Source organism: Manduca sexta, chromosome 12, assembly GCF_014839805.1.
Source record: "Manduca sexta isolate Smith_Timp_Sample1 chromosome 12, JHU_Msex_v1.0, whole genome shotgun sequence".
In the NCBI taxonomy this organism is placed as follows: Eukaryota; Metazoa; Arthropoda; class Insecta; order Lepidoptera; family Sphingidae; genus Manduca; species Manduca sexta.
In genome coordinates this window covers 3,220,347-3,248,262 of record NC_051126.1, presented here as the reverse complement: position 1 = coordinate 3,248,262, position 27,916 = coordinate 3,220,347, and the positions used below count along the sequence as shown (strand labels likewise).

At 38.2% G+C, this 27,916-nt stretch overlaps 1 protein-coding gene across 1 annotated transcript; it reads right to left on the bottom strand.

Moving 5' to 3' along the window:
• Positions 1-27,916, bottom strand: LOC115444811 (NFX1-type zinc finger-containing protein 1). The gene is made up of 27 exons (XM_030170725.2): positions 27,679-27,916; positions 26,576-26,619; positions 24,440-24,694; positions 22,291-22,853; positions 20,807-21,038; positions 20,471-20,516; positions 20,091-20,322; positions 19,590-19,766; positions 17,377-18,429; positions 15,613-15,765; positions 14,745-14,892; positions 14,371-14,454; positions 13,444-13,712; positions 12,917-13,066; positions 12,496-12,670; positions 12,087-12,229; positions 11,664-11,821; positions 10,873-11,062; positions 7,873-7,998; positions 6,795-6,923; positions 6,493-6,651; positions 5,274-5,514; positions 4,550-4,712; positions 4,035-4,146; positions 3,585-3,802; positions 1,846-2,111; positions 1-1,138 (listed from the first exon to the last, which is right to left on the bottom strand). Exons 2-27 carry the CDS (start codon positions 26,601-26,603, stop codon positions 366-368), a joined length of 6,243 nt encoding a protein of 2,080 aa, XP_030026585.1. The 5' UTR covers positions 26,604-26,619; positions 27,679-27,916; the 3' UTR covers positions 1-365.

Below are 27,916 nucleotides of genomic sequence, written 5' to 3'. Positions count from 1 at the left end.
TTATTAAAGAAAAATATTTATTGTAGCCAATTGAAACATTATATAATCACATACTTAGAGATAAAACTATATTTTTTTTGCACTCAGTATAAGTATTTATACGTGTAATACGGAAAACAAAATATTGCAAAACGATAACAAGAAAATGATAAAAAATAATTAAGTTTAGAGTCTAATAAGGGCTACATCCTATAACATTATATTAGCAACATGGACTACTCAAGTCTCAAGTCACAAGTTACAAGGTCATATTAATAAAATTACTTATATCCATATCTATTAGGACATATCTATTTAGGTATGCTGTCAGAGAAAATATTTATAAAAAATCCGTCTAGTCTTCTGGACATAAACAGATGAGAAGATTATTCAATAATATTTAAATCGAAATTAGCCATATTGTTGTACTGTTCGGACCATTTGGGGAAGCGCGAGCCGTCAATCTCGCGCGCGTGCGCGTTGTCTGCCAGTAGAGTGTGTGACCGGCCGCCCACGGCCGCGCCGCAGTCCGCGCACTTGCTCACCTCCATGGCGCCGCCACACTCGCCGATGGCGTAAAAGTGGCCGTTCGGACATTTGAACCAGTGGCCAGATTGCGGTATATCTTTCACGGCTCTTATGACCATTTGTATTTCATCCATAGACAAACAGCCAGATACCTTGATAGTATCCTGTAATTTCTTCATGGTTTCGGTTGCTTTCTCCTGGTTGAATGTTTTTAAACTGAACACAACTTCGTGGGCGGCTTTTACAGCCGTGACCACTTCTGGTTTTTCTTTCACGGCTATATAACTGTTGTGACTGAGAAGCTTCGAAAATTGAACTATAGAATTCAAGCGCTTGATTTCATTCAATGCGTCGGTTTGTTGTTGTTCGCTTATTTTCTTCACCATTAAATATTTCTTTCTGGTCGTCTCGAGAATACTACATATCATTATAATTTGTTCCTCGACCTTTCCTTTCAATTCCAAATATTTCACATTTTTGTATGTTGCATAACAATCCGCTGTAAGTGTAAGAATATTCAAATATATCAGTTGCATCTCCAATTCTAGACGAGATGCCTGTTTCTTTTGTGTTATCACAGAGTACAGATGCAAAAATTTCTGTTTTAAGCAGGCATTCGATTCAACTTTCTCTGAAACAAAATATATATTATTTTTTAACGGCACAGCAATCTCAATATTAAATTATATAATTTGACCCCTACCCTGTGGTATTAGGTAGTTTTAATAAAGTTAAATGTAATAGACTAATGTGACCGTGAGCACTGTACCGCGTCTTAATTAAGGACTGAAGGGGTTGGGAAGAAAAACAAAAGCTCGATTTCGCCTGATATCTTAATAGGCAGGATAGATAGCGTCGGGGAAAGTGCAATACCGCGAGACAGAAAAAAAGAATACGGTTATCAATCTTAAGTTTTGTATAAGTATAAATTATAATGTTCTGTTATGTGTAGTGTGCGTGTGCACTCATGGCTCACGCATACTGTAGGCGATGAAAGACAGTAGTGTTGCAGTTGTAGTGATCTGTAGCAGGGTTTCTCAAACTTTTAACTCCATGAACCTCTGTAATAGTCTCCAGATGACAACGAACCCCTTAACTAACTAATTAAACAACTCCCCTCGCGCCTCCTCGAGGAAATAAACAGTCGCGCGCGCCATGTTGTGTGCCGCCCGCCTGCTACGCATCCCGCCATCATTACGTAAATACGTACGTAAATATTGTCACGAGCCCCCTACCGTCGAATGGCAAACCCCTAGGGGTTCGCGTACCCCATTTTGAGAAACCCTGATCTATGCCAATAATAATTAAAAGTTCTTTAAGCGCAAAGTTTGAACTCACCTTGTAACTTTGCCTCGTTATATTTACGCGATAACTCTTCTCTTTTTTGGATTATATCTTTGGGATGTCCGTAAATTTTTTGTTTGATGGGCCCAATTTCATTTTTTAACGAATCGTTGACAATATCCTTGTATCGGTTCGTGTTTATTATGGGTTTCCGGCACATAGGGCACGTGCGGATATGGACCTCCTCAGGGTGGCTGTTCATCAGTCCGTCAGCGTCGTCCACACAGAGGATATGTCCGCAGTCCAGCAGTTGGATGAACCTGACCAATGTGAAAGGGCAACAAAATATGTTGAATAGGCACGTTTACGTAAACTGACATTGATTTTTTGTCGGAATTACTCTAATGCGTTGTAGTACATACAAGGCCGTTTTGACATTGCGTCTGAGGCGTTACTAAACGAAACCACATATTAAAAAATATTAAACTTTACACACAAGCAATGTAATCTTTATTCCAATTCATGTTTTCACGACCTAATGCCTCTACTACTACTCTGAGAGAATTCGTCGCAACGGTAACATCACAGTTACAGTTAGAAATATATTCACACACAACATATTCATAAAGGTGATAAAAAATCCGAAAACTAAAACTAGGATTATTGTACAAAATATTTGTTACTATTGGACGATTTTTGGCACAATGTTAGCAGAGGTAAAGTTGTATATAAATAAAACATTTATTAACACAATGTCAAAAGTACCCTGTATAGGAAACTTGTTGTACTTCGGACAGTTTTTGAGACTTCAATACTTTAAAAACTGTATTTTATAATATATTTTTTTATTTCATTTTAAGAGGAATAATTCCATCATATATATATTTGTTGCGTGACATTAACCATTAACACAGTACACGCAAAATAAGCCCTCAAATGTATAAATTTCCCCCATTTTTGCAACATTTTCTGTTACTGCTCCGTTCTTATTGGTCATAGCGTGATGACATATAGCCTTAGCGTTCCTCAATAAATGAGCTATGCAACACTAAACGATTTTTTAAATTCGAACCAGTAGTTTCTGAGATTAGCGCGTTCAAACAAACAAACAAACTCTTCAGCTTTATATAGTAGTATACATAATAGTATAGATAGTGTCTGCGGCTCACCCTGCGTAAAAAAGGTTTTTCGGTATAAATACTTTCCTGGTTAAAACGTGGCACTCAGGATTAATAAGCTTTCTATTAGAGAACAACATTTTAAATTAGTCTTACAAACTCTTTAGCTTTACATATTACCATATATAACCAAAATAATATCCTTGGATTCTTTTTCGTTAGCTTATTCGATTAAAAAAATATTTTTAAAGAATGTCTATTAAGTATTAAAAATTATGATATATTTAAATATCAAACACACTTCGTTTTTAGTTTAGCCTCCAATGACTACACCATACATGCATAAATTGAGACCAAAAAATATACTTCGAATTGAAAAAGCATAAGACCAATAATTTCCTTTTTTCATCATACTCGTCAGCGAATCCCAATTACATTCAGATTGAGCTTTGCAACAGACGCTTTGAATGTCATATACAAGAATATGTTGAGCTTGATTTTTGTAAAAACATCGATTGTTCTTTGTTCAATACTGCCCAAGGTTTAACAGGTTTCCCTATTTATTTCCAGTTTATAAAAATACTGTTAGACTGGCACCGCGCCGCATTAGAGTAACGTTGTATATAGTTGTGAGCAGTCCGCACACAGCCAGCCACACGTGACGCGAGGCCTTACTTGTCGTCGTCCTCGAACTCCTCGCCGATGAGTCCGCGCGGGAAGTCGTCGGGGCGGCACTGCTTGCAGATGTCGGGGCAGGGCTCGCCGCACAGGCCGCGGCACGCGTGCCCGCACGGCAGGCGCCGCGCACACGCGCGCTCGCACGGCGGCACGCTGCACCGCGCGTCGCACCGCCGCGCGCACGCGCCGTGCGGACACGACCGCGTGCACGCCTCCTGCAACACGAACATAAACAATGAACATGCTTGGCGGTAGAGAATAAAGAATGCTTTGATACCCACTACAACCCAGTGTTGCAGTGTTTTTAGATTCACAGCAACATAGTACAGTAAATTTATTTCCAAAGTTAACGCATTTCAACAAAAACGAAATAAAAATTTTAGTTTTTTTTTAAATAATACATACACACTTTATGTATGATAGCTTTACAGTAATAATATACAGTACCTTGCAAGGGGTGCAGGGCTGTCCACATTTTTTGTTGCAAGTAGAATGTGCACATTTAACTTCGCAAGGCCGCTGGCAAGGAGGACAAACCTGGTTACAGGGCTCCGTACATCTAAAACAAACATACAATATGTTATCAAATTTAAACGAATATTCCGAAAGAAAAAGGGAATCCCACCAATAGACAATAATGTCACATCGAGTCATACAAACTATGTAATTATCTATTTATAAACTATGTAATTACATATAATAAAACAAAGTACCATTTTCTGTGTGTCTGTACGTGACCGATGTTCTCAAAATCTACTAAACGATATTTTACGCAATTTTGTATGGAGGCAGTTTAATACTTTAGGAGGGTTATAGGCTCCTTACTATCCCGGGAAAATATACAGCGGGACTTTTATTATTGAAATTCCTTCATACGGGCAAAGCTGCGAGCAAAAACTAGTAATAAATAATTACAATTGGGTTGAGCAAGTTAGTTATTATTCTGTTGGCGTGTGACTCACTCGTGTCCGCATATGATAGGGCGGCGGCAGGGCTGCTGGCACGGCGCGTGCAGGCGGCCGTGGTGGCAGGCGGCGCAGGAGCCCTGGCACACGTGGCCGCACGCCAGCTCCGCGCCGCACCGCTCCGTGCAGTGCTTCAGTAAAACCTCGGCCTGCACTGTACCTGGTTGGAAATCACGCTATTTTGATAATGTTTTTATTTTAAATTCTTGCAATAATACAGATAAGATACTGATCTTTATTATTGTAAAAACATTGTAATATGAGCGCTGTTAGTCAGGAAAAATAAGTATGTTAACATATGTATACACATAGTTGACGAAATTGTTAATTTTTTTTTTGTGAGTGCCTAAGTGTAATGCACTGGGGTCTCCGAGACCAGGGACAAAAATGTTTAAGCATCTTATGCGAGCGTCAGACTCCCTAAATTGCTCTGACTGTGGAGTAAAAGATGACGTACATCATTTTTTGTCGGAGTATGTACGTGGTGGACCTCATACTTTGAACTTCAATGTGGGCAGTATAAAAATTTTTTTTGGGTTACTGTATCGGAAGAGGCTAGAGCTTTATTAAAAAAATATTTTAATATCATGAAAAGTGAGTGAGTAGGCATCGGTAAAAGCGGACGTACGGAACGACATAGTCGTGATATAACGACCAAGCTCCTTAAATAAAGATTAAAAAACAAAAAATTGGCGCACCTGACCGTTGAATTGTTTTTTACCTTTAGTGAGTGGTTCGACCAAGTTGCAAGGAATGTCGACGCGGTGTCCGTACGGCGCCTCGTGCTTCACCGTCGATGGCTCTGCGCAGGCGCCGCGGTCACAAGGTTTGGAGCATAAACTCTTGCACCGATGGCCGCATTGTAACACTCTCTCGCATTTTCTATTACAAAGAGCACGCGTTGGCTCCACGTGACATGCTATTATTATTTCGTGACCACATTCCGGTATTATCTTTTTCACCTGTAAGTAATAAATGCACGTGAGATTATAGCAGATGACACGTAATCGTTTTGTAGGGCGGGTACCATGGTTCTTGGTCGGATATACGGGCCACATGATACATGTCATTTAATGTGTCGATGGACTTGGAATACCCATCCGTTAAAAACACCGTTTTTCGCAATTTCTGACCATAAAAGTACTCAAATCTCTAGCGTCTGGGCAGTTATGTTGGGGTCACAGTGTCCCTTTCGACCCCTATCAATATTATCTGTCTACATTTATATGTAATGACACGTTAACATTTTAGTTTGTTTGTTAGTTTTATCAAACCAGATACATTATCGAGGACCCCCACTGACGAATTGTGGACCTTCACTTTTTGGCTCGCCAACATGGACCCTCGTCAAGTCTCTCGGGGACCCCTTGGGGCTACCTAGACCACTTTGGGAATCAATGCACTAAACATTAAAGGAAAGAAAACAATGATCACAGCCAACAGCCCATTCCCAATACTGCTATGAACCGACTGTAATAAATGAGGTTACGGGCCTTTACCGACTTACATACATATGTTTTGTTTCAGAGTCGAGACTTGAATACCTTATATTATAATGTTACAATTAAAGCCAACTATGTACTTGAAAGCGGCGATAGCCTAGTTGGTTGTGGAACGGACTGCCGAAACGAATGTCCGCAGGTTCAAATCCCGAGGGTAACACCTCACACACCTCTAACTTTTCTAAAAAAATATGTGTGTATTCTTTGTGAATTATCGCTTGCTTTAACGGTGAAGGAAAACATCGTGAGGATACCTGAGATGTTCTTTATAGGAATTTCGAGGGTGTGTGTAGTCTACCAATCCGCACTAGGCCAGCGTGGTGGACTAAGGCCTAATCCCTCTCAGTAGTAGAGGAGGCCCGTGCCCAACAGTGGGACAGTAAATAATACAGGGCTGATATTATGTACTTGAAAAATATAAAATTTAGAATACGTCACCTTCTCGACACAGTTCCCACATTCTTCGAAGCATTTGCTCTTGCAAAAGTGGCCACACGGCAGACTGCGCGCGCAATTCTTTCGACAGACAATGGCGTCGACATCCGCATTGCAAGCCACTTTGTAAATGTGTTTACATTTAGTTCTCTTCTTTACCACCTGTCAAAGCAAACCAAAATTAAAATATTTATACTTTTGTGTCCTTACCAATATTTCTTTACTGAAATAACTAAAATGGTTTTCTTTGTTTGACTAAAAGATATATAGGTCAAGTGGAGGAAGTTCGTAATAGTTATATTTACCTCCACAGTGCAATCAGAGCACTGTTCGTGGCACAATTTATCACACACGTGTTTGCTGAGATCTTGGTTGTCGTCACTTACAACGGTGCAACCATTCTTCATTCTCTCGCATTGCTTCTTACATATGTACTATAACAAAAACAATAATCACATTATTATTAAAATGGATGTAAATAATGATTTCTTATGTTTACGTGAATGTTAGACATCGAAATAAAACTAATATTGACGAACTGACGACTCCCTAGTCTTACTTCGATGGATGTAGATATACACAGATGGCTTTAAGATTTCTTCATTTAGATAATATTTATATATTCCCATATACCTTGACCTATGATAAGTATTATCTATGACTATGTTCGCCTACGTGATGAATAAAGCAATTTATTTTATTTTAACATAATTACGAACCAGAACTTTGTCACTGGGCGAAAATGTAAGTACGTATTTGTGAATTCACCAAAAAAAAAAAAAAATTAAGCGAAAATTGGGTCTTTTTTACAACTGATAGACGAAGCGAACCAGTTATCCAGATGACGCGATAGTCCATTAACAGAAGTAACACCACCTGCACTACAATCTACAATCACACTACTGAACTCTTCATACTGCGACTTGGAAAGTTTCATAGTCTATCTATCTGGCTACAATGAGCCTCGAACAGAAGTATTAGAATTCTGTCGGGGAAAGAATATACAGGGGAGTCTTTTAAGACCCACTCTCGCGAACGGGAGACATACTAATTATTATCCATACACAGAGGTGGCTTTACCTATTGTGCAGGGTGAGCGCTGCACACGGGCGCAGTGTTAGGGGGCTCGCCACACGTTCAAATAGACATACATCCGTCTCAAACAACCTGCGCCCATGCTAAGGCCGGCGAGAGGTGTCTTTACTTTACACAATAACTTTTGATTTAATTTAGTATCAAATTTATTAAAGATTACATTGTCTCCTAGGGGGCGCGAAGGAATTGACTAGACACGGGCGGCACATGAGCTAAAGCCGCCTGTGTCCATACAGGTACATCCGCCGAAACGTCTATAAATTGAAAATTGGCTAAAAACAATGTTACCTTCTCGTGGTCGGGGTCGTTATTGACATGGCATGTTCTCATGCAGGCATGTCCACAATCCAAGCGGTATATGCATCGTTCAGTACAACGAACCTTCGCCAAGTCTTCATGACACATCTTCTTACCCTGCAATAACATCAAGTTATAATCATAAGTTATAGATATCCAGTCTATCCCGCTTACTTTAATTTCGGTCGGGAATCCGGATATTGTATAGTAACCTATAGTTTTTATTCCCGTTTTCATGGGATTAACGGTTTTATGTTAGTTATCTCATGTCTGTAATTAGGTGGTGGTGGCCCATGCCCAACAGTGGGACTGTATATAACACAGGGCTGAAAGTATAAACGGATTGACGCTCGACATTAGTCGGCAGCCCAAAATGCGGCGCCCTTAAACATTTACAAGCAATTTGAAACAAACAAAATCAAGTTACTTTTTCTATATTTATTCTGAATTTCAAATAGATAGCTTCTAAAAATACGGTTAACGCGTTGTTTTGTTGGGTATAGCGTCTTAAGTATATGATTCACATAGTTTTATTGAGATTTTCTACCATACGGTTCCCGTGATGCAGTTCCTAGATGTAAATCCCTCGAAGTGGATTTCAATGGGAAACCGACTTCTGAAAGTAGACGTACCTACCAAACTGTTCCGTTACCGATATTTGTATCCACCTAGATAGTGACCATCGTACACATGTGTAAAAGCTGCCATAATGGTCCACTATTATGTCGATTTACGCGGACTTAAGTGTGCCGCGTTTTGGGATCAGCCTGTATATATCTGTTTCCGAACAAGCCGACACAACTGTGTCGACTGATAAAGGAATCATGTTCCACCAGTCTGTACTCTATCAGGGGCCTCGGACAAGATGCGTTTCTACGATCATGAATTTTAATGGAAAACAAAAAATATATAGGAATGACTTTTCTATCTATAAGAAAAACAAGTGTAGAAGAAACTACAAACGAAAGCAAATAATCTAAGGACTCCACTCCACTTACTATCAGAGGAGTCATCGCTGTGCCCGTCGATATATATTTACTACGTACTAGATGTGGCGTTCCGAACACTCACTGTGTTCAACTGAATTGAACTGCAATCCATTCAAACTTACTTTAGTATAGTGTAAAAATTGACAGCTATTTAAAGCGCTTTAGCGCTGCATGTTTTAAAATTTTGGTTAGACGCAATGACTAAATATAAAGAGGACAGGCCTCAAAAGTTAGCTATATGAATAAGTTATATTTATGTTAGGGAAATCGACGCAGAATTGTCAATATATATGTCTATCTCTTTTACTCAAAGCTTATTTGGAACGCAACAAAAAGAGACAAAAATAATTGCTTTCTTCGAATATGGCACTATTTCGTTGACTTCAACACACTGGGACCGCCTTGCGGCAGAAACGCCATTTATTGCAGGCCAGTCAGCGAGTACATGTAGTGTCAGACGATGTAAACAAATCTTCATAAATATTGAATTTAAAGTAATATAATCATATTCTCAATTGTTCAGTGTGTTTATTAGTGTATTTGATAAGTTTCGAAAATGACTCAGTGTTGTGTAAAAGGATGCAAATCGAATTCACGCAAGAAAGACCTCGAAATATCTTTTCATAGGTTAGTAACTGTTTTTACCGAAAATTAGTAAATATCTTTGTATATTTATATTTTGGATGTGTTTTTATCAATTAAAATTATATGTGGATCTTGTTTGATAAGCTTTGAACCCTTTTAGGCGTGATTTATATCCATTAAAATCATTATGTTTGTTTACACACGAGCTTAGGGATGGGTAGATTTGTTTAGAAATTATTGATATCGATATTTTAACAGACGCCCGTTTATCAGTTACGTTTTTGTCTTTGAAAGAATGTTAGAGCACACATCAATATTGTATTATCCAGAACGACAAACTAAGTGAAATTAGAATATTTTTTAGATTACCAAAAAATTTAAAAACCAAGGCAAAATGAATTGAAAATATTGGGCGACGTGATTGGAATCCTACACCAAATACATATATTCGTTCTTTACATTTTGAGATGAAATGCATAAACCACACGTTTAATTAACGCGAGTAAAAGATAACTATTTTCCAACAATATTCCCGATAAGTAAAATAGTAATGATTATTATACTTCACCTAATAGTAATATTACTTTAATATATTGCTATGAATAAAATTAGAATTGTTACATAAAAGAATAGATAAACATAAAAGAAACAACATAAAGATGAAATGTAAGATATATTTTTACAATTGACGGTTTTATGTTTCGAGCAACCTTTGTATGCACGGAAATAGATATATAATCATATTGTTGTTATTGCAAATAATTATTATAATTGATTATCTTAACCACCATCTTTACACTCATTGATTTTAGTTTGCTGAAACATAGTTATGTTTCTCGATCAAAGAGCATAATAATAAAATAAAACCAACCAAATAATTGGTGACTATGCTATCTTATTCCATTTATCATGTATTAAGTAAATATCTTAATCTGTAACTTAAATTTTTAGCAAGGAATAGTGCAACATACAAATATAGATCAAACACAACTGGTTGTTTGTCACAGCAGGTACTGCTTTCTATAACAATTGTTACTTATAAACCAGTTTCAGTTTGTTTGTTTATATTATGGTTTGTTATATTTATATTATGGTAGAACATAACCCTTTTCGTATTTGATCTTTTTGGGCTTGTTAGTCTCTCTTTTAATTCTTCGATGTCGATACAAAATGTTCGGTACTAGCATATCACTATTGTAAGGGGCGGAATCGGCGCCATTTTATGCATTAAATGTGCCGCATGTCACGTGACCATATCACTCATCCTCTATACTCTTTAATCATTGGTTAGACGACGTTTGATGTTTTAGCGCAGCGGCGAACTTAAGTTCTAACTCCAGATATTGAACAAATAGTTTATATGTACGTTCGTGTCTATAGAATATACATCAATGCTATCAGTGAAAAAAACACTCACCGCATGCTGGCAAGCTGGTAGCGTGCACGGCACCTCAGTGCAGCACTTTACACTCTTGTCTTCAGGATCGATGTGACAGTACAAATTCATCAAGTGTTTACACGGAAGTGTCTTCGTCATCAATACTTCGCAAGGCTTACATTCCTGCCAGCATTGGTAAGGACATTTGTGATCTAGTTCGCAAATAGTCCTAAAACAAGCATATGATAATAGTCAGTCACAAAAATAGCTTAACATATCGACAGTTGAATAGCAAAATGCCTTAAGCGACATATTATTTCGAAAAATTTTAATTAGTTTAAAAACTACATAGAAAAAAGTGCTGATTTTACTGACGCAAACAACTTCACACGTTTTCAATAAACGATCCCTATCTCAATCTTCAATCTGATTCCGAGAATGAACCAATTAAATAAATCATTTGTGAGCATGTCAAAAAGAACTTTGTTGTGATTGGTCCATTTGTGGGATAGATCAAAAGAAGCGTTTTTTTTTTATTGCTTTGAATGACGTGACGAGACTGCAGTTCGCCTAGCGGTTAGCGATAAGACCGCCCATAAACAGTAGGAACACCATCCAACACCTTGAATTACAAAGTATTGTTTGGTATTCCACTGAACTGTCCAGTAGTTACATTGGCTACAAACCGAAACACAACACTGACTGCTGCTTGGGGTAATATACATTGCGGTGGTACCTACCTAGGCGGACTCTCATATATGAGAGACCTACTACCAATTATTTTTAATTGAAAATGGCGGTTAATCAAGCAATGAAATACGTTGTCTTACCTTTCACATTTTTTATGACATCTTGTGGCATTTGTCTTATGAGCTCTATCGTATCCGTGGCAGAACAGCTCACAGTTGTGTCCGCAGCTCAACTCGAGATTGCATATCAGATTACAACCGCCTTCGGGTACTTTTTCAAAATCCTCTAAATTATTAATCTGCAATGTTTAAGGAATAAGCGTACTTAGAAAAGTAACTGCGTTGACAAATATAGTAAAATCAAAAAGTACATAAATGTTTAGATAGGTCATTCGGTTTTAAGGATAATTATTTCTTCTCGTAAAAATCCTCTTCCCGAGCATCGAAAATAGTGCGACAGACTGGTACGTCCCTGCCGACCTCCATAGCCAACCGGTCGACATAACCTGACCTGCACTGTATTCATCAGGTCCAAGAATTTTAACATGATTGAAAATTACATACCACGGTGTTGTATTCTTGATGACGTTCGCATTTTAAGACCAGCGAAGAGCCCAAACTCCCCATGTTCTCAAGTGTTCTTGCGATATTCTGCCACAATGGCGAATTCTTTTTCAATATATCAATGTTGCCAAAAATATAGAAACCTGAAAATATGTGTAACGTGTTATGTCGCGTTTTTATAAATGAATAGTCCATAGATAAACTTCACTATTGTGTTACAGTTTGAAGGACACTGTATCTAACTAGCTTTGCAAGTTACTTGTCATTCTGACATAAATTCTAAGGCTGACGAGTTGAAATTCTAAATTCCAGAATTTTGTTATTAATGGGTAGTCGTATCGCTGGCCATCAGGCGGCATGCTCGTTTATTTGTATAAAAAACATATTATCAGTCTGAATAGGCGCTAACCTTCTTTGGCTCGCGAGAGAGCTACGCAGACCCTGTTCTCGGTGGCCAGGAAACCTATTTTGCCCTCCTCATTGTTTCTTACGAGAGATAACAGGATGATCCTACATTCTTCGCCTTGATAATTGTCCACTACTGTGATTTTGACTCCTTGGAGATGATGATACTTAGCGCGTTCCTGTAGAGTACACGGATACTAAATGTATCCATCAATATGCGACATACGTGACGCTACATGTTGACTATTTACCAACATTGCTCTATAGCGGATGGCTTATTGTAAAGAGCATAGGGCGATTCCATCAGTGGTTTTGTTATTCTACACACTCACTTTATATGATAGTGTCGCAACCTGAGCGTATGTATGAACTAAGGAATAGGGTTACATTGAAAAGTAGAAGTACTTATTATAAAGAAAACATACTTTTCGCAAATAAAACATCTGACCGGAGTAAGTTGTGAGGATAGTGACTTCATCGGCGCTGTACCCTTGCATGATGATGTAATTTGCCAAAGCCAATGTTATATCGGCTTCCTTATGATTAGTTCTGCTTCTATTCGAATCGGTTTGTGGCTGAAAATAAACAAATTAAACCTGTAAACATATTTAACGGCGGGCAGGGCCGTCTTTACTCGGGGGTGGACACCAAGGGCATATGTATGTAATATACTATTGCGACTGATAGTTGAACTGCGGAGATCCTGTAGGTGCTGGGCAGTACACAGAGTTGCAGTATTCTAACTTCAAAGCCGGTACATTTACTGGTGGTAGGATAACTTTTACATTCGCTTGAATAGCGACCATCGTACACATAAAAGGTGCTCATCGACATTCTATTGGACCTCACTGAATACCATCAGGAGCAGTGGCCACTTCGTCGTATCCATATAAGAAAACAAAAAAGAACATTCTAATTAGCTTTGGTACTTAACGAACTTAATGCATGTTACCTCTTCGATGTAATCGTGAGTGAAGAAGAAGAGGTTTTTCTGGAGGCCGAGCACGTCGGGCCTGTTGCAGACGGAGGCGTGGTTGTCGAGCTCGGCGTAGATGTGCGGCGCCACGAGCGCGGCGAGCTCGGGCCGCATGCGGTGCTGCACGCCGAGGCGCCGGCTGTGCACGCCGTTGCGCACCATGCGCTCGAACAGCGACACCTCCAGGTCGAACTTGCGCGCCAGCTTCATGTGCGACGCCGAGGGACGCAGCTGCTGGTGGTCGCCTGCCAATATATACGGCGCAAACGCAATCTTTACTAAAACATTATCTTAAACGAACGTTGAATACGGTCTCACACCTGTTGTTATTGAGCGCGAAACTCCTGTGCGGCGTTTGGGCGCGTGGCGTGTGTTTAATGAAACCACTGCAATAGTTCTGGAGCAAAATGCATACAAAAACTGTGTTTTGCACAGCCGATTCGTACGCCGTGGCCATAGGCACGTAGCGCTCATTTTCAGACACTAAACGTGTGAGCCGGTACTAGAATTTTTCAATTATTATCCTAGTAGACAAATGAGCAAAGTAACCACCATACACCACCCATGGACTTTGCAATGTCAGAGGAACAACCAAGCCGTTGCCTACTGGGAGGTGAGCACTTTTTTAAGCCTCGTTTAAAGAACGACAAGTCATAGCACTTGGAGAACACTGATGCAGGGAGTTCATTTGAGTTAACAATAGTGGTAGTTGAATGTTTTGGTACCTTAGTCAACGCATGGCAACCTTTTGTAGTGCCTCATTTAAAAAGTAAAAACAAGGTACAATAGTGGCCATTTCCAATTTTGCTACAGGCATTTTAGACACCTAACACACATTTCAATGGCTCTTCATAACTTGCATTTGAAATAATAACAATTTACAAATATGACATAAATGTTTACCGATAAGGATCACGTGTTGACTATTTTTCGTCAGCGATGTAATGATGTGTTGTTCTAGCACCTCGGCGGCTTCTTCGATGATTACTGAAACAAACATGATACATATACTATGCAGAAGCCAATGCTAACAACAAACCCAGATATAAATTATATCGAGACATCTAGCGGTGGAAATTTGTAGTTAGTACTGCTGTGAATACAATGCAATTGGCAAGTATTGCTAATTTATAAGCAGTGATAAGAGATGACAATCAACAAGCGCCGAACAACATGCGCGCGTTATTATTTATAAAAAAAAACACAGCGCAACTAGGGTTTATGGCGTGACCAAGGGATATAGGGATTCATTTTTATATATAGATTTCCGACTGTACCTATAGGTGGATCAAGAGCTTTGATCAGTTTGCGCAGTCTGGCGGCGCCGGACGTTGTCATCGCAACAACTCTTCTATTTTTCAACACTTCTAAGTCCGTTAGCATTCTAGATTCTTCCAATGTTGTTATTTTGGGCGCCAAAGAACGCTGGAAAATAAAACACGTAAACATAGCTACTAAAATCAGCTATACTCAGTATATCAGTGGCGAACGGTCTATATAATTCGATTCCTGCCGGCTTCCCTTTACGTAGAATCTTATTATCATAAGAACGATTTACAGACTACATTTATGCATATTAGTATATATATGTTGTGCCGGATTCCCTTTCAGATTATTTCACCTTTCGCCAATCAAGTATCAAGAAAATTGACTACGTAAGGTGATTTATTTTGCGAGCTATTGCTGGTCACGTGTTGAGGTATTAGGTAAGATGAATGTGGCTCATTTCGGACGGTTTTTCGATATGTTGAAAGGAATACTTATTAAAATATTTTTTTCTCAAAACATCTTTAAGTGATGCCTACCGGAATTTTATACATCAAACTGGTTATTATTAAAGCAAATTCATGGGGTAATCTAATTATTTTTAAATTCTCATCTTGAAAGCTAAAAAATGGGTGATAATATCTCTATAAAAAATTTAAACCCTTAGGAAAGATCGGACGTTGGCAGGATAAGTTCGGAAATCGTTCTAATAACGCTTTTAAAGTAACATACATATATTTTTTTGAAAAGTCGGAGGTGCGTGCCCTAAGGTTCTAAACCTGCGGACATTCGTCTTGACAGTCATTTCCACACTCAACTGGGTTGTCGCTGTTTTTTATCCTTTATTTGTGATCAGGATATGCCAATCAGGCAACTAACCTGCAAAACTGCAACATTGTCTCTAATCGTTTCTACCAGGGGTTCGATCCATTCAAAGTACAATGCCCAGCGGTCCTCTGCCGAAATGTATTGAAAATTTGTATGATGATTGATTCTTCTGTTAACGCGCCGCGATTTCGACTGCGACATGATCTGAAAACAACACCGATGGTAAATGTTAAACATGTTATTTACGAACCAAGGCTCGGTTTCATAACTTAATTTACAATTTCGATTTAAGATATAAACATGGACATCCACAATCTATACAAAAAAAAAATTCTCGTGGCACAGTATTAGTCTCCAAAGTCTTCCGAAACGACTCGACCGATTCTTATGAAATTTTTTATGTTTAATTGATAGATCTGAGAATCGGTCGTTAACTGTATTTTAAACCAGTAAGTAATAAGGGTGTTCCTGCGTTCCTGGTGTGACTGCCTCGATGTCGCAGTTGTAATTGTACACGGTACGAGTACGACTACCGCGCTGGGGTCATGGGTTCGAATCCTAGGTCAGGTACAAATAATTGTGAGTGACTTTTTCCATCTTAAAAATTACTCAGTTACGGCTCGGAGCCAGGAAGATGGCGGTGTGGTACCCCCGTGCCTTGGAAAGCACGTAAAGCCGTTGGTCCTGCGCTTGATCTCTCTCTGGTCATGTCGGATTGCCGCCTCACCGGATTATAAGAGTAAAGGAATAGAGAGTGCACCTATGTATTGCGCACATTCATTGGCTAATTTCCATTGAGATTGGACGCCGAGGCCGAAATTCGGTTAGAAAACACCACTAGGGTATTCCACGCAAATTATTTTTGTAAGTAATATATTGTTTTCAGTTAGTTTTTTTATGATTTGGCATTAAAAAATACATACAACCCTAAATTTTTACCCTTCTACCACCAACTCCTATTTTTATATCGCGATTGTAATATTTCAATATATTTTTTTAGTAAAATGTCTGCCGGGTCAGCTAGTAATATTATAACAATGAATATATAAACGGTGTGTTTTGTGTGTAAAACGCAAACTAAAATAATATTGTTTCAGACTTTTTAAGGTTGACAATCTTCTATTTTTTTTTCAATTAAATATTATGTACATTTTTGTTGTTTCTTTTTTTAAGCGATGGGAATATAGCTCCAATTTATTTTTTAAACCACATCATTATTCTGCAGTAAGATAAATTACAATATATTAGAGATAAAGTATAATTGCATTCGCTTATCTCAGAAAGCTAAGAAGTTACAGCGTTTTGAGACGATAACCACGCGTCTATCCCATAATGCCAGCGTATGCCGCGGCGCTTGTGTTTAGGGGCTAACGAAGTGATGCGCACGGGTATGTAATTCCTTTATACACCGCAACGTAATCTAGTCCGCAACAATAAGTTTATCCATGCCTCCGAAAAAGGAGAGCAGAACTGCTACTAGTGCACTTGTAGATCTTCGAAATTATACCACGAATCACTATAATATAAGCGACACGCCTTGGTCTGAAGCCATACTCAGGTGTTGATATGAACCTCATGCAATTTTCTTATTTCTTTCTCTATCTACTACTCCATGATGGAATTGGCGCAATTTTTCAAGCATGTCACAGTAAGAGTTGAACTATTTTTTATGCCGGCCGCCCATCTGACGTCAATTAGAGGGTCCAAGCGCAAGAAAATCAAATTAAAAACGCACATGGTGTTGCCCGATATGAGAACCGGACTAGAACATTCTAGCCTAATAGTCTGCCTATATACCATTAATGATCTACTCACCTTAAACATCGAAACTTGGCTGTCCAAAACTTGAATCTCAATTGCGAGACGACGACGAGACAGTTCGTCTTGAACTTTATTCCCTTTGTAAAAGAGTATCATTTCTTTTAATTTCGATTCGGCATTTTGTAGCGAAAATGTTGTTTGTAGTTCTTCACTTTTCAATATTTTATTTAATGTTTTATCATCGCAATCATCATAATCAATAAGTAACTTTTTTCTTTTATTTATTTCTTCTTTCACTTCCTCCGTTTCTTCGTTGTCCTGATATTTTTCTAGACATTCCTCGATAGTACTAATAAATTGATGGCTATGTTCAAAAAGCCAGAGAAACATAATATCACCAGTGGTGTTACCGTAATATTCCCCCAGCAGTTGTAGTGCTGGCGCACGATCTTTAATGCAGTTGTAGGCCAAAACACCGTTATTAAGGATATTTAGAAGGAGTACGCCATTTCTAAATTCATTCGATGACACATCCACGTCGGCTTTTTGTTCAAAGTAGAGTTTGTTAGTTGGCGAATGTCTGCTCACGTTAGCTCTTAAATTATTTAAGTTAATATTAACCATATTTTCACTTTTCGATTGACCGCCTATGCGCGCCACAGATGTAGTGAAGTTCAATATGCCCTCCAGGAACTGGTCCAATGCGTGGTTTGTGTAACATAGCACAAGCATTAGACAACCGTCTACATCTTCGAGGTTGTCGAGTAAAGCCTTAGTTATTTTTAAACCAATAAAAGTCTTCCCAGTTCCAGGTGGACCCTGAATGACAGCAAATTCGTGCGTGAGCGCATGTATGAACGCATTATATTGACTTTCATCAAGGTTGAATTCCTCCATCGACGGCCAGGTATCCGGCCGAAAAACATCGTATTTATTATCAGTTTGACGCAAACGCAATGGTTGGTTGTCACTGTCACTGTCGCTGTCACTGTTTAATAAATCAAGCTCAGCCACTATGTTTCGTTGCGTACCCATTTTTCTGGTATCAACAACATCAAATACAAACTTTTTATCGGGAACTAAATATGCAGGGGGTTTATGCTCTGCCTGGAATATAAAAAAAAATAAAACAAATAAATTCAAAGCGCGCAAATTGAATATTAGTGCTAGTCCATTGAAATGTTACATTTTTTAGGCCTTACCTTGCGTTTTTTAGAGGACGCAATTTTATTTTTTAGAAGTGTAGGGGGGGTCAGTGTTAAGCTAAAACCAAGTTTGTGGGGTCGCCACCCTTGTCCCACGGCCGCCATCTTGGGTTGAAATGGTTTTTACGATGTATCTCTTAAACTATTTATCTGACAAAAAAAAATTATAAACATTTTTTGTTGCAAATTAAATTCTCTACAACTTTGGTCTAGTAACTTTTGTCGTAGAACTATAAATAAAAAAGTTATTTTTTGTCAGATAAATAGTTTAAGAGATACATCGTAAAAACCATTTCAACCCAAGATGGCGGCCGTGGGACAAGGGTGGCGACCCCACAAACTTGGTTTTAGCTTTACACTGACCCCCCCTACACTTCTAAAAAATAAAATTGCGTCCTCTAAAAAACGCAACCCCAAATGTAACTTTTCAATGGACTATGCTATTATATGGGATTCTGAGATATGGGATCTCGTTTTATAGATGAATACTCGTTTGTACAGTGCCGAACTAATTAAGCAACTAGTGCTGTTAAATGGCAAATGTAAGTATATGATACCCGACAATAGTTCCCTAACCCCGCGATCATATTCCATTGAGGCGAGCCCAGAGCCCTCCAGCGGCGCGCGGCAGAAACCTGCGCAGACGCCATGGCCACGCACGCGACGTTACTGGGCACGACCGGTCACACCAATTTTGTCGGTAATTTCATTGTAAAATATCGAATGTAGGTAATTCTAATCTTGTGTGTGCGTAATAAATTTATACATGCTCCAAAGGTGTTCCTTTTTTAATTACCTGTTTTGTGAAAAGCATAAAAATAATACCAGCCCTGTATTACATACTGTCCCACTACTGGGCACGGGCCTCCTCTACTACTGAGAGGGATTAGGCCTTAGTCCTCTGTTTATGTACATTTCGTCGTATTATTTTCCTTCATCGTTATGAAAGATTATTGCTAAATAATATACACATTACACATAACTCTAAAAAGTTAGAAGTCATTGGTTCTTAACAAATGTAAGTATAGGTACATAGTGTACATCAAACTAAAACACACTCACCTGGACTTTGACAATGTACTCCTGCATAGGCAACATCGTGCCGAATGATGGGTCCTGCAGAGCTTTCATGACGTGGTAGTACGGTTCAAAATAAATTTCACTCTCTATCATTATATATGACTCGTTTTGACTGTACAAGCCCTCGTCATATTTCTCATCCACCAAACATACCGGTATCTAGAATTTTAACATGTACAATACATTTATTATTATAACTTCAATAATTAAAAGCGAGGCAAATTATACGCAAAGTTTGTTTCTGGCGCCAACCAACATGTGCATGCATTATTGTGTTCCAGTTTGAAGGATATTGTAGCCAGCTTCGTTATTGGGCATTTGACTCACACATAATGTCTCGAGGTGACGAGCGAAGTAATCGACGAAGATGCCTTATGATTTAAAATTTGGGTGATGTACTACGGTTAATGGGCAGTGATGTTGCTTAACGTCAGGCGAATGGCTCGCTCGCTTCATTAAACATATATTTGTATAAATAATTACCTTTCCTTGTGCAAGTAGACGGGAATCGCGATCTAGGACAGTAGCTGCAATGAAAGTTCTGCAATTGTCCTTTGTAAATAACACCAATGATCCAAATATGAATCTTTTGTTATGTTCCCATTTTATTTTTGCAAGGTTTTTATTTTTTCTTTGGCCCATATCGATTTGCACTATGCACCCAACCTTGCCTTGTGTTATATAAGGTTGGACGAATTTCACATTGTCGAATACGCTGCAATAATGAGAAATAACACTTAGAAAAATACTGAAAATAAGAACTTATCAAGTATAATTATAATAAATAATGACAACTGTTTCATAACAAAAATAAATTTTTTTTCAATGATATCTGATACAAAATAACAATATGGAATAATCACCGTATGTTGTCGTAGCGCCCTTTGTGGGGATCATTCTTGAATTGAACTGCAAATACAAACAGCATAAATATCTATTTACAAAGCCTTATTACGCAAGCAATTAGTCGGATCCTAGTATTGTAATTGTGCGCACACACATCCACGACCGTACTGATTTTTTTACCCTAGCTCGCAACTCAACCGACCGCAAACCCAACCGCAAAACCCGTTCAACAGTTACGCCTTTTACTTCCAAAGAGCTTTTTCAAACTCTTTCCAAAATATTAGTAAGATAAATGTCTAACAAAATATTTTGTTTATCAATGCCTTATCATAATAAGTATATAATATACTTACGAACACCCTCGCGGAGTGGTCCGAAACAATCTTCTCTTAACAATCTGAACTGCACGTCTAAATAATGTTCGACGTCGTGATAGCTGCCTTTGACAATGTTGGGGCGTAGAAACGGTGTGTGATGGCTGAGGTCCACACTCATTGGTACTATATTTAGCCAACGGAAGTTATCCGGAGGCTGGACGTCGTGGATGTCACTTGAAGCACCCTTTTCTGTTTGTGCGGCCGCCATCTAAATGACCAACACATTTACTTGTATACGAATATTTTACAGTTTAGCGAATCAATGTGGAGTTTGCGTAATACATATTTCCACTCTTGACCAGCCTGTATCATTATTATAATTATGTCTTAATGTATTTTTTTTATTTCATATAATTTCACCTTTCGCCACTGCTACACACTGTTGCTTGGCGGCAGAAATAGACATTGCAGTGGTACCTACCCAGGCAGACTCTCATAATATATGAGAGTCCCACCACGAGTAGGTGAATCAATTTTTAATTTTAGTTTACTAAGTTATTAAAGATCATTCTTATTTCCACAATGAATCCAAAACTACATAAAAAACCGGACAAGTGCGAGTTGGACTCACCGACCAAGGGTTCCGTACAAACTTGTAGATATTATATATATATATATATATATATATATATATATATATATATAAGGTATCTAAGTATATATGCAAGTTCAAACTTAACTTTGCCATTCCATCCCTAGATATGGTTATTGCCGCAACCGCAAATAACGAATTTACTATTTTTTTTATATTTAAGTACATATTTACACTTTTCAGATTTTTCCTTTACATGTCTTGTAAAATATTGCTAAATTTTATATTTGTAGTTCAACGGGAGGTACCCTATAGGTCTGAATTCCCTTGTGAAAGTACAAATGTGCGACATAAATGGGCTTTAATCGCGTTGACTTACAAGTAAACATTTTTCACAGCTGATAATGTCCGTTGTCCCGAAATTTGATAAAAATTTCAACTTGATAACTATACGTTCCGAGGAAAAGGGTCTCAACAGACTGAGACAGACAAAAAGAGATCCTTTTTTTTATATCTTTATTTAAGGAGCTTGGTCGTTATTTCACGACTATGTCACTCCGTACGTCCACGTTTACCCGTGCCTAAAGTGATCCTTTAAGGGTTATTCTTGAGGTATGGAAGCCATTTTTTTTCGAGGGCAAAAACGCTTTATCCCTACCATCACTTGGGGGTTGAGTAGAACGGTTATGTTGGTTAGGATTGTTCTGCTCACGATCCCGCTCGGCACACTCCTTTCGCGGGATCACGCATTCGCAGAAGGCCATCGCTCGCCATGACCTCCAGCCGCCCACCATGGCGGAAACAAGGCTGGCAATAGGAGGTCTCCTCGAACGACTGCTCTAAGAGCGCTGCGTTATAGATCCCAGGCGGGGTACTTCTCAAGTGAGACCCTAAAAATTAAAGAAGTGTAAAACGACACAACAGTTACCTTACTGCTGACTGAAGATAGCTTCTTGCGCAACTCATCTAATTTGGCGATATACTGCTCAGTGGTCGGAAAGGCTTGTTGCTCATTCAAATTATTAAGGCAGGACTTGGTCGCTTCCACCAAGGACCTGTATTTCGTGAAAGCCGTGGACGGTGACGAAGCAATGATAAAGTCGCAAAAAGTTATGATGTTGCTCCAAAATTCCTCTTGATTGTTCCAGTACATAGAGTTCTTCGATTTCATATCTGTGTATGGTAAATCCAACAGATATTTTAACAAACTTCCTATAAAATCCGTGTTGCATATCTCTAATATTAATTTGAATTTCAGTTGGTCGAATGAGGATTTACATATTTTTGACAATATTTTTATAGTCAATACGAAAACATCTGGCTTATCGATCTCTTTTCCTATGATTTCTAAAAATCCTGCTCTTTTTTCATTGACTTTAACAAGAATATCATTATCATCTGAATTTGCGATTTCTTCTAATTTTCTATATCCCACGAAGCCATGGCCGCGACGGTCCTTCGATCCATCGTTCTTTGTAAATTTGATTTTATCTGCAATATATTTATGAATATTATTTTACACTCATTGGCTCATATGTGGAAGATTCGGCGATGGAATGTTCTCGAAAGATCTCTACATTTCCAGAATGTTTTAAAAAATCAATAAGGGAACCTTAATTTACGAACGATTATTCCGGATCTTTCCAGAATGTTCCACCGACTACTATTGAACATGCAGTCCAGTAAGTATAAAAGGGTCGCCCGGCCGTCGCGATTCTGCCCCGTGGTACGATCGGAATCGCAACCTCTACGTGGACACCGATCATCAGGCACTTTATGCACGTGGCCACCAGACGCTACTTCGATAAGGCGGTCAATCATCCGGACCCGCTTATTTGGCTCAATTCCAAATATACTCCTTTCGACCGCGCGAAATCGAGAAGGCCGCGATCAGTTCTTACAGACCCAGAGGACAATATAACTCTGGCAATCCGCCTCAAGCACGAGCAGCTCAAAAAACTCCGACACTACAGAACTGCAGCTCCGTCGTCGTCGCCGAGGGCCTCGCCGTGTCACACGTCCCTCCAACCCTTCTGATAATTCAGGCCCGCGTGCCGATGCAAACTAATTAGACTGTTAGGTGGCTTGCGCACCTCTAGCGATTCCCATAATCGTTGATGTCTCAACCTCTCTCAGTGGCCGTCCTGAGCAGAGGTCGTGACCCTTTAGAGGGTCGCCCTCGGCAAGGCCACTCAACGGTTCGCAGTGCCTAAAGCACTCAACGGTGCGTTTGTATAAGCCGGCCCTGCCAGGCTAACAAACGTAAGTAAGTAAAAAAAAAAAGCCGCGATTCAGTCTTGTTTGAGACGTGTTCAAGAGCGATAACCGGAAGACATATCGAAGCGAAAATTGGGAATTGTGTGACCTTGTAGTGAAGTGTTTTTATGTAACTATGTTAAAGTGTTTAGTGTTGTGGTGTTTGTGTTCGTGTTTTTGTCAGTATTTCTGCGATTTCAGTGCTAATAAACGTTTGTTTTTAACGTTTGTCTAATTGTTTATCCCGAATCCCAATATTTACGCAATAATATAAAGATTATATGCTTATATATAATTACAATTGAAGTTCTCCGCCGGCATGAAGAAATTCCCGCGGATTATATTCCCAATGAGTACCTACTTTTCCGAAATACAAATTAACGTTAACATATGTGCAGACATGGTCTATATGTAAGCTGACTTTTCCCCAAATCCGTTCGGTATCTGCACTTAGTTTTAACAAACTTTCAAACGGCTAAAATATAATAAATAAAACTCCTTTACAAACTGTTAGATGGTAGACTAAGAAAGGTGGCCACGTCACATTCGACGGGGATCTATGTTGGCGTTACCAAAAAATGGGGGTTTACAATTCGTAAGTAGGGGTCCACGAAAAAAATCTTGCATATTTTGAGGAATATGCTAGAAATTTGCTGCAGGGGCTCCAAGGGAACCAACAAAATTATGAAAGAGGTCTGTGAAAAAAAAATTAGGGACCTCTGGTATAGCTGAATAAGATACTAATATGAATATGATAAAATCTCTGGCTAACCCTGAAAATATGTATTCATGAAATTTGTGTACATACAACGGGTACTTACCTTCGCCACGAGGAGGTAACTCTCTCTGCTCTCTGTGTTCTCTTTGTTCTCTCCATCGATTAGGAAAATATGGGGCATTATGTAGCGGCATAGGTAATTGTCTGGTTTGCGATCCAGGTCTTTGCCATCTAAACCTATTTTGGATGTTCGAAGACCAGGCAGGTTCGCTTTGATTGCGTCCTCGCGGGGCTCTCCCTTCGCCGAAACCGCGCATTCTTTGTCCGTTTCTCGCGCCTAACCTGGCTCTTGATGGACCTTAAAATTTATGTGAATTAGTTTCCATTGACCATCGTAATACTTTCCTCTAAATCTAATCTAATCTATAATATTAAAATGAATCGCTGAAAGTCTTGCTAAGTGCAAATCACGAGAGCAGCTGGATCGATTTCGCTAATTCTTTTTTTATAATATTCCTTGAAGTACGAGGATGGTTCTTACGAACTTACTTAAGAGAAAAATTTAAAAAATTGCCTGTAAAACTCTAAAAACAACACTTTTCTATATTCCCATACAAAGGATTCGTAATAATACATAAAGTCAATTTGAACTTTAATACCATAACATAAAGTTTAAGTGTTAGCGGAGGGGTTCCGGGAAGGCAAAACAATTGAGTGACGTTAGATGGAACGACGGAAAGAATTTTAAGTGTTTTATAATTTTTATCTTTTGACATAATTTAATTGTTGACTTATCAACTTTCTTTTTCTTTTTTTATCTTACTCGCTGACCCGGTGTGCCGAATAGCAGAATAAGTATTAAAAAAAATAAAAAACATTAAAGAATAGATTGTTTGGCGGTCAGCTACTTAGTTGATAATATTTTTTTCAATAACAATTCGGTTGTATGTATTTCTATTTACCCCATATCTTTTAACACCATTTAATAGTACTCGAGACGAAAGTTGAGTTATGTAGGTACAATTAAACTCCTATTTCTGAATGGCTTATAATCTTTAATTATACACTTGACGTAGTAAACTGCGCCTGTATTTTTCAGAAGGCAAAAAGCGTAGATATTTTTGTTTGCTTTATATCTAAGTAACTATATTTTGTTCTCAAAAATAAGAAACGTAGGTACTAAAGATAGATTTAGCTATCTTTTTCGTTAATATTAGTACTAACTTGTGTCACTTAAAAAATTCAGTTTAGTTTTTGAAGCCCACGATATACATAGTAACGTACCTACTAAAAATAAAAATACTATTTAATAAATATGAATTTAGTAGACATAAACTACTACAATGAATGTTCAGTCTCTATATTGAAATCATTAAGTGAATAACAAATAATTTAAGATGTAATTAAGATTTCTATATTAAAATTATTATAACATATATTTGGGACATTTTATAAGTCAGACATAATCTATACTAATATATTATAAAAGTAGAGTGGGTGTGAACGCGCAATTTCAGTATCTACTGAACCGATTTTGTTTTTTTTTAACTAATATGAAGCTACATCACTCCTGATAGTGACATCACTACTGATGATATAGACTACTTTCATCCCGGGACAAAATAAAGCGTGACTTTTATATTAAAATAATATAATAAGGCAATGCTAAGATTTCCGCTAAAATAACAAATTAATTTAGTAGGTATGTATTACTTAGGAAACATCATCGAAATACCATTATGGTTTTAGATATTGTTACATCAAACCTACGTGGTGTCACAGGGTGCTTGGTGTTTTGCTAGGGGCATCGCCTTAAATATTTTAATAATCCTTGAATTTCTTACGAAGTCGCGGCAATAGCTAGTATTACGTAAGTTGCTTATATAAATAAATAAATATTTACTAACTTTTGCTCGCGACATCGCCCGCGTGTAGGAGTTTTCCGGGATCATTTTTTCGATTTACTTAATATGTATTGTTATAGTATGACCAAATTACACAAAATGATTATAAATTATAGCCTATGTGTTATTCTGATGTATAACCAATATTACTATGAAGTTTCATCGAAATCCGTTCAGTAGTGTTTTTCGTAAAAGAGGAACAAACAAACATGCAACATACTTCATACCTACATACATCCATCCTCACAAAATTTCGCATTTGTAATATTAGTAGGATTGTAAATGATAAATATTAGTAGTATGTAATTGTTAACATTTCTAATTTTGACACATACCTGGCTGGTGGTCCTCATCGTCGTCCATGTTTGAATATTTGAAACTGTAAAACGCAAATTAACATTACTCAGAAAAATTTAATAATAAGCAGAGATGGACTGACTAATCAGCATTGGGCATGGGCGATATGGGGTCATTTTCCGTGCTGTGGCCCACAGAGTAATAACCACACAATTTGTGAGAAAGGGCGCGGACCTCCAACACTTCTCCCCTCTCAAATAAACGTTGATGCTAGGTAGGTACGAACTTAATAAACAGTTTCGTATTTCATAAATATTTTCCTCGTTACCCGTGTAAACATTCATTTAAGCCTGATTTGTACTGTGTACATGTTGTTTCGATAATGCTGCATAGGCACGCCGGGAATATAGCTTAGGAAAAACAAAATGGCCGTTCATGCCACATTTTAAGGGCACGCTAACCATAACACGAAAAATATACCTAAACAAAACACATGCTGACAAATGGCGCGACAAGCGAATCGAAATAAATTGTTGTTTCCGGTCCAAACATAGCCTTGCCGACTAGTCGTCAGACTGATCGGCTAACTGGGCGCGGTCGGGTAGTTGGCTAGTCGGTACAGTTCATAATAGTCGATATCATGATCATCAGCCACATGAAGTCCACTACTAAATATAGACCTCCCATAAAGATTTTCACAGGGCCTATCACATGACAATAGTAAAAAGGGAACAAACCAGGTTTTAAGCAAAACACTTGAACACTTAAAATCAAGGTCAGTGTACACCACTACTGAGTTATAATACGTGTAATACGTACACCGGTTTCTCAGATGGCAACACTGATTACTTTATGGTCGGGCCATTCCTGTTTGCAATTTATTTTTATGTCTAACTAATTTTGACTAGCCACGCCATTTTTAATCATACAATTCCTTGTACAACGCCATTTCTTACAAGATTTGTAATAATATATCATTATTACAAGTAGATATTCATGAAAATAATTTTTTAAGAAATAAACGATTCTTGCTATGACCTAATCCAACCATAACAATGATGTTATTATATATAATTACTATATTAGATAATTATAGGTACATAATATAGAAAAAAAAATATTAACTGTAGAATTGACTTACCGCTTACTTATTATCTTATAGCTTATCGAAAAATATAATTATACACTCAAATGACACACGTGCTATCAATAATTAAACTGCCGGATTAATTTGAAAATGTATTGTTCAATAATATAAATATAAAGCTATTTCAGTCACTTATAGGAATGGTCTAGACTGCAGTCTGCACTTAATGATGGTGCGCCGCACAATGAAATGGCCGATATCCGACACGAAATCTGCGAAGTATACACGCCGT

Excerpts from the sequence above, each read along its gene's own strand:
- LOC115444811 (XM_030170725.2), bottom strand. The coding sequence starts at position 26,603 with ATGGACGACGATGAGGACCACCAGCCAG. Across the intron at positions 24,695-26,575 it reads CGATGAGGACCACCAGCCAG|GTCCATCAAGAGCCAGGTTA; the intron begins GTATGTGTCAAA and ends ATAAATTTTAAG. Across the intron at positions 21,039-22,290 it reads TATCTTCAGTCAGCAGTAAG|ATGGCGGCCGCACAAACAGA; the intron begins GTAACTGTTGTG and ends TTGGTCATTTAG.